The sequence below is a fragment of the Penaeus japonicus genome, unplaced genomic scaffold (genome assembly GCF_977035675.1).
Source record: "Penaeus japonicus unplaced genomic scaffold, GWHDUDI00000001_assembly GWHDUDI00000012, whole genome shotgun sequence".
NCBI classification, from domain to species: Eukaryota; Metazoa; Arthropoda; class Malacostraca; order Decapoda; family Penaeidae; genus Penaeus; species Penaeus japonicus.
Window position 1 is genome coordinate 8,703,683 of NW_028234414.1, and position 7,500 is coordinate 8,711,182.

At 45.5% G+C, this 7,500-nt stretch overlaps 1 protein-coding gene across 14 annotated transcripts in view; it reads right to left on the bottom strand.

Annotated features, from left to right (window-relative positions):
* LOC122249995 (serine/threonine-protein kinase DCLK1) overlaps positions 1-7,500 on the bottom strand; it is an 87,632-nt gene that overhangs the window by 68,228 nt on the left and 11,904 nt on the right. For all 14 annotated transcript variants that reach the window (XR_015191429.1, XR_015191427.1, XR_015191428.1 and 11 more), the window contains exon 2: positions 5,072-5,920. Coding sequence is in view for 6 of the 14 variants with exons in the window: in XM_086542411.1 (XP_086398537.1) it covers positions 5,072-5,905 (834 nt within the window). In the remaining 8 variants the exon portion in view is untranslated. The remainder of the gene's footprint in view (positions 1-5,071; positions 5,921-7,500) is intronic.

Genomic DNA, 7,500 nt, shown 5'->3' on the forward strand with positions numbered 1-7,500 from the left:
GAAGGAAACAGAAGAACGCAAGCAATCAGCACGCATGGGTAAGAGACAAAGAAAGGAGAACAAGTGATTAGGAGACGAGGGTTAGAACCAGGGAAATGAGGGCAAGATACAGACTCAAAGGCGAAAGATAAGGAAGACAAATGCAAGAATTAAGGGCACGAAATTAAGAGATAAAGATGAAGGCAAGAAGTAATGACACTCGATAGATTCCTGCTAAAATAACCCCCACCCCATAGCGAGTCTTCCTCGCGGACGTGGTTCCAACCACAATAAGGAACCTTGCCAGTGTAACCCGAACACTAATTGGCGTACAAACATCAAAAAAGGCCACAGAGAAATAAGGGTATTTGCACAATCGACTAGCTGGGAGAGAAAATGATATTACAAAGGAACCAAAAGATGTCAACTATAAAGCAGAGACGGAAACCAGGGCGGGCAGGACGCAGCAAGGGGAGCGGCGAGGGGGAAAAGGCGAGACAGGATAAGTGGCTCTCCTTTGGAAAGTGAGGCCGATGCAGGTACCAAGTGTGAGCACACAAGGGCGTTCACGGTCGGGGCACAAATGATTCACGGAGATACGCTTTGGAAAGAGTACACACCAAAAGTGGCAAATGGATAATAATAACATATGACGACAGAAGAAGAAACGAGAGAAAACAAAACAAAATAGAAAAATAACAGTAAAAACCAAGATACGAATACAATAGCAACAAGAGGAAAAGAAAAATCATAAAATAAGAGTGAAGTACAAAGGCGCTGCTCGACTTACGACAGAGCATTAGTTTTCATGCTACTGCATTTCTTCGGGATATTATTTAAAATCTACGCTCTCGTAAATGTAAAATTCTATAACGCAAGACTCCTAACCAAAGTCGATTGCAAGAGGCCGTTGCAAGGCTTCAGCATTTTCCTTTCAGCTCCGGTTATTAACAGGGCGTGTCCCAATTTAGTAGGCTTGCATTAACCTGACTAAAATGCCACTATCATTAACACCTGCCTTCTATATCATAGATTTCTTACTATTAGATACGTCAGATGTTGGTGGGTATATAATTTTACACAATCTTCAGGGCTGACAGGCGGGTGGAAAGTGCGACCTGGGATGACCAACATGTGTCGTCACCCTGGATGACCTCCCACCTCCTACCCCTGTCCAATCCCCTCCCTATCCCCACCCCACCCCCAACACCTAACCCTCAGCCCAGCCTCGGTATCGCCTTACACGCCTCGAGGGGCCACGTCACTGGTGTATACAACTCCTCCCCTTCTCTCTTCTAGTGTTCCCTTAATGTATTGCCTTAATAAGCGTCATTCACATACTCCGCTCGCCCCTCGTGTCATGGTTCCCGACTCATCTTTACTCTGAATCGGCTTCCTGCTTCCAAGCACACGCGCTGCAGTGCATGTCGATGAGGTCAGCTCCTTACACGTTTTAATTTCCGTCTCTTCAAATGTCATCCGTAAGAGGATACACTTAACAACGCGAACACATTCCCCTAAAACATTATGGCCAAACAACTTCACTTTTAATACCGGAAGTCTAGTCACTTTGACGATCTTGCTCTTTCCGCATCCATAAACAAAAATTCTCCCTTCACAATCCTCGGTTCACATTTCCATAACTTCTTTTTCTCCACGCATTGAGTTTCCCGGAGATTTCCTGAGCCTATCATTTTCAGATGCCATTCATATTCCCTTCACCGCATTGTTTCCTTTATGCCATTCTATCAACTGGCCTGAATATCATCTTCTCTAGCATATTACATGCTAACATTCAACAACTGAAGGCAAAATATATCCAGTTATCGTATTCACTCGTGAAAATAAAGTAATCCATTGGTTACATAACCTTCTTACTTCCGATTGCCATCTTCATCAGCATCCATCAATATCCATTATTATCACCCATCGAAATTTCTATTTGAGAAATTACAACTCCCAAACTCCCAAGTGTCAAACCATCATCAATGTCGACACCATGACTCGTGCCAAGGATCCCTCATACCCACCTTTACCTCTTCTCTATCAAACTTTAAATGATCTCGTACTGCCAAAGCGAAGATCATCGGGGTGTGTGTATGTATGTGTGTGCGCGTGTGTATGGGGGGGGTAGCGTAATGAAAATACTGTTTAAAATTCTGAATCCTTTTCCTTCGCCTCGTGGACTTTTATTTCCCTATGAGCGTCAACGAGACGGAGGGCAATAGCGCTCCCACGGCCCGAGGCATTACCGAGAGGGGCGAGGATAACGCAAACAAAATAAAGAAAGGGAGGTCTAACAAGGAATGTGTAGGAGTCAGAACCGACGATAACTGAGGCTAGAGACCCGAACGCACAGACAACGGGAGACAACTCCATTCTTCCCCGAAAATGATTTCGTTCATAAGGATAAGGATAAGCCAGATTTGCGGAGCAGATGCTACGCCAGGCTTGTATGCACTGAGGCGAGCCCGCCTGTGTCAGCGTGTGCTGACTCGTGAGAGAATGTGCCAACGAGTGTTGACTCGATCTGAGCTTGGTCCTTACCCAACGCAGTGCCCAGCTACGTCAGTAACCGCCAGGTGACAGTGGAAACTCACGAGTTTGCGCGGGACTCGATCTGCCGACCACGAAGATGTGAAGTCGACAGATTTCGTTCACATAATCTTCGTTGTTATATTTGCACGATTGTCACCCGACACTTTCCCCTTCAAACTCTACCTCTCTCTCTCTCAACCTCACCCTCTCTCACTCAACCTCCCCCCATCTCTCTCTCAACCTCTCTAAACTCATACAGATATGATAACACGTGTCAATAGCCAGGCATAGGTTAAACATTGTTTCTGAAGGATGTAACCACTATCATACTGTGGGTACCATCACTCATAAGTTTAAGGATAAGCCAGATTTGCGGAGCAGCTGCTACGCCGGGCTTGTATGCACTGAGGCGAGCCCGCCTGTGTCAGCGTGTGCTGAGAGAATGTGCCAACGAGTATTGACTCGATCTGAGCTTGGTCCTTACCCAACGCAGTGCCCAGCTACGTCAGTAACCGCCAATCACTCATAAATCTAAAGTTACACGATATGGTTGATGTTCTGTCTAAATCATGCAGTCATCATAGGGATACTATTGAGTATGATACTGGTGTAACGACTGAGCATGTACATTAGATCATAAAGGAAATACTCGAGCAAGAGACAAGCAGATCAATCATTCACCATAGCGCTATGTCCAAAGACAAAGCATATCTACGACAGTACATAGTTACGAAGCAGCTTGATGTAGTGACCAAGATTACGGCTTAGCTACAAATATTACTGGTAGTATAGTGTACCAAACAATGCTGAGGGAATTGAATGTAAGTTGTATAGTCAACCCTATTCACACACCCTTGACCACTATGTAATGATATGTCCTCTGATTGAAGAGTTTCGTGAAAGGATTGAACGTGAAACATTGTACAGTATTGCAACATCTTTTTATAGAGGACGGCATTTTATCAGATACATTGCAAAAACACAAGAACTTTGCCTGTCACAGATAAAATCGCAAGGCCTTTCTAGAGTAATATGCATGCATTACTATGTCTTTGCCCTAGCATGTCAATTGACAGGGTCACAGTAATATCTACTTCACCAACAATGTATGTCTCAGAATCTAACATGAACTGTACAAACCATTTAGGCATGGTGCCTATGCCTATCCATGTGTATACACTGTATATAGTAGAAAAAAAACTTATCAAAATCAAATCAAACTATCTCTCAACTTCTCTCTCATCCTCTCCCGCTCTCTCTCACCCTCTCTCACCTCTCCCCCCCCCTCTCCCTCTCTCTCTCTCTCTCTCTCTTTCTCTCTCTCTCTTCCCCCCTCTCTCTTTCCCTCTCTCTCTTTCCCTCTCTCTCTCCCCCCCTCTCTCTTCCCCTCTCTCTCTTCCCCTCTCTCTCTTTCCTCATCCTTGTCTCTCTCTCTCTCTTTCCTCGTACCTCTCACCTTACAGCGTTACCGCACTATCTTCGCTTTCGTCCAATATTCAAGTAGAAACGGGCTGCAGGTATTATGTCAAAAATAGATCCAGCGCAGCCAGTCTTGCGGTCGAGTTCCAATGATGGATACAGTTAGAGAGAGAGCGTTACCTCTCGTCTCCATGCACTGTTTTTCACAATATCAACTCTTTGTGTGATCTGTGAAAGATATTGCATGGTCTGACATAGTTGTTATAGATCAAAAGCAATATTTAACGATGATTCACGTCTACTTAAAAAAGGAATTGAAAGAAGTTTCCCCAAAGTCCATCTCTTTACTTAATTCAGCTACAACTATCTCTCTTACTTATAAGAAATAACCATAGAAATGGACCTCATAAACGACAAGGTATCTCCGACCTAAATAATCATGTACTAATCCACTAATTTGGAAGGCCGACTTCCCAACGACGTATGCTTTCTACATGGCTCCCGAACATCCCCTTCCGTGGCCGTGACGTCCCAGGAGGCTGAGTTACTAGACAAGAAAGCAGGGGGTAAATCCTTTCAAGGTCCTGCTCTCTCTTCTGTACAAATAACCTTTCACGTGACAAATATATGCTCATATTACAGTACAAACCCCGCGAAGTTCTTTCCCATGTCACAATCTATGAAACGTTTCTATACATTCACCATCCTTAGCCTCTTTCAACAGACGCAACGTAATGTAATACTACATTATGTAATTGCGTATTGCAATTCTCGCATGTGCAACCATCAAACTTTACGTAATCTTACTGAACAGCGATTTTCTCAAGCTTTTCTCATTTCCTAGCAACTTCTTAGTTTTCGTTTTCCAAATTCACATAATGATAATAATGATAATGATGATGATGATGATGATAATAATAATAATAATAATAATAATAATAATAATAGTAATAGTAATAATAATAAAAACGTACTTCATAAAAGTTCCTGTTCTAAACCCACCTAGAGATGTGAATTCTGTGGGCTGTCGGAGAACTTTTGTATGTTCAAATCACAGCACTATAATCTCCACCTGTCACTTCGCCTGAGACATGACATAATTCAAAATCAAAACATGTGTCTGACGTGTACTGACCTGTCTGCCATCCAGTGTGTAGACTTTCCTGACGGCGCCTGTGTCGAGTTTGATAGCGTGTGTAATGTCCGAGAGGACCTGCTCGAGACTGCGGGCGGTGCGGCGGTTGAGCAGGATCCGGACCGCCTTGCGGGGGCGGATTCCATTTCGGATCACTGTGACGAGTTTCGGTCGGATGAAGTCCTTGGGGGAATCCGCCGACATGGAGGAGCCCATGAGGCTGGGAGGGAGTTCGTTGCCGGGCGTGGACGCCGGAGTGACGTATGTAGTTCGCGGAGGCACGTGCAGCGCCTCGTTGCGGCGTGCAGTCGCCCGCCATTGCGGTAACCGCGCGCGGGTGTATTCCAGGCGCTTAAAGGTCTCCGAGGAGGAGACCACGTACTCGCCCGCCTCGCATATCTGGTCAAGCGATGTCACCCGCGTGCCGTCCAGCGTGAACACGTGCCGCACGCCCGCCGTCAGGTGGATGGAGTGATCGAGTAACCGTGTCAAGTCTGCCAGCAGGGACTCCCACGACCTGTGCTTGTCCCCGCCCACCGGCACCACCATCCCGCCGAACCAACGGTCACCATTTCGGTAAAACCTACAACGACGCGCTCGCTTTTCCTCGCAAAATCTGGCGAGCGGAATCCTACTGAAGGCACTTGTGGGCGACGCACGCCCCCGGCGGCTCCCTGACGCTCCACCGGTACTGGCATTGGAGGGCGTCGCGGCCACGCCCGTTGAGGAGCCGCGGGACACAGGGGCCCTCGCGGCCGCCTCGTCCTCCCCGCACTCCAGGCTGGACGATCCAGAAACCCCGGAGTGCTCCTTCTGCTGCTCCGCCGTGCCCATCACTCACACACCATCCTGAAACAAAGAAAGGCCTCCTTTAAGTCTCTGCTTGATGATCACATATCACCTAAAATGAAAGAACAAAAAAGTAAAATAGTAAATATGGTAAAAACAATAAACCTTAAATTGTAATATTTTACTCCATGTGGTGCTAACATCAATTAAATATATTAAACATTAGACGGGCCAACAGCCTAGCCATAGCCATTTTTTTTTAAGAAAGAAAGAAAAAAAAAGTATCTGGCCACTTGGTAAATGGTTTATTCTGTATCCCACCGATTCCTTCAACTTGCAAGGGCACCTAGCGGGTAATAAGAAGCAAAGGGAAAATGATAAGAGAACGGAAATAACAATACATTGATAGTAACGAGGAAACGACACTCAAGATAAAGAGCGATGCTGAAGGAAGATAAAAAGCTGGAAAATTTAAAGAAGGGGAAGAAGAAAGTTAACGAAGGGGACCTGGCGAGTCTCTCCGCCGGAGGAAAGGGTGGAGACGTAAGACGACGGGAATGCATGATGGGATTAGGAAAATGACGGAGGCAACCCAAGTGCCGGGGGCATGATTAGATGGGCGTGGTCGATACTTGCAGGGGCAGGGCTGTAGGTGGAGATAGCAAGGCGGGAGGTTATGCGGGTCCTCAGTGACGCGATGCATCCAATGGGTCTTTATGTTTGTTCGTTTCGAAGGCTTAACCGTTAAATCTTCACGCGTTTGTACATGAAACACACACATTACATACCAAAAAGTAGTCTTCTCTGTAATCTCGACAGAAAGATGGAAATGCATTTCACTATATTCGGCATGATAGTATCAATAACTATGTAACTATAGTATATACCAACAAAATAACAACGAAGACAAATCCCTGTACCAAGGTACGGAGATGTAGCTGGCACAAGGCCTGTCCGAGTGCCCGTGTGACTTCAGCCAGTGCCAGCCAGGTGTGCCGGACGCAGAGGACGCCTGCTCATACAGCGCTTAGTTTCAGTATTAATTTTCTTGAGTGACGTAGAAATCAGTAAAAGAAGGTAAAAGACGAGCTGGGAAGTGACGTTGATGTTTACCTTATGAAATGCGTAAATACAGGTGGGGAAAACGGCCGGTCGCGTGTTTATTACAACTCCAAATAATTACCAAACTACGAGTCAAGCAGCGTGACTTTATATACATTGTACATGATAATAGATAGTTAGACATAAACAATTTGTCAGCGCAAAAAGAAACACACACACACACACACACACACACACACACATACTTATATGTATGACTTCACCGAATAGAGTACAGAAGTAACATGTGCACGATCTTGCCAATCGTCTTAACGTACTCCACCCATCTACCTTCACCTTCACCCATCCTCTCTCGTGTGTACTTGGCTACTCGCCCTCATTCCACATCTTTCAATTCAACTCTATACTACGTCCTTATTATGTCCACATCATTCTAAGTCTACCTTTCGCGATGTCCATTACACTCTATCCACTCTCAACCAGACCATTTTCAACTCATACGAAACCTGCCAACTTTACTGCACTTGCTCTCCAGCGCAATAATAGGGCCAATCCCCCCCCCCCGTATATTCCTCTCT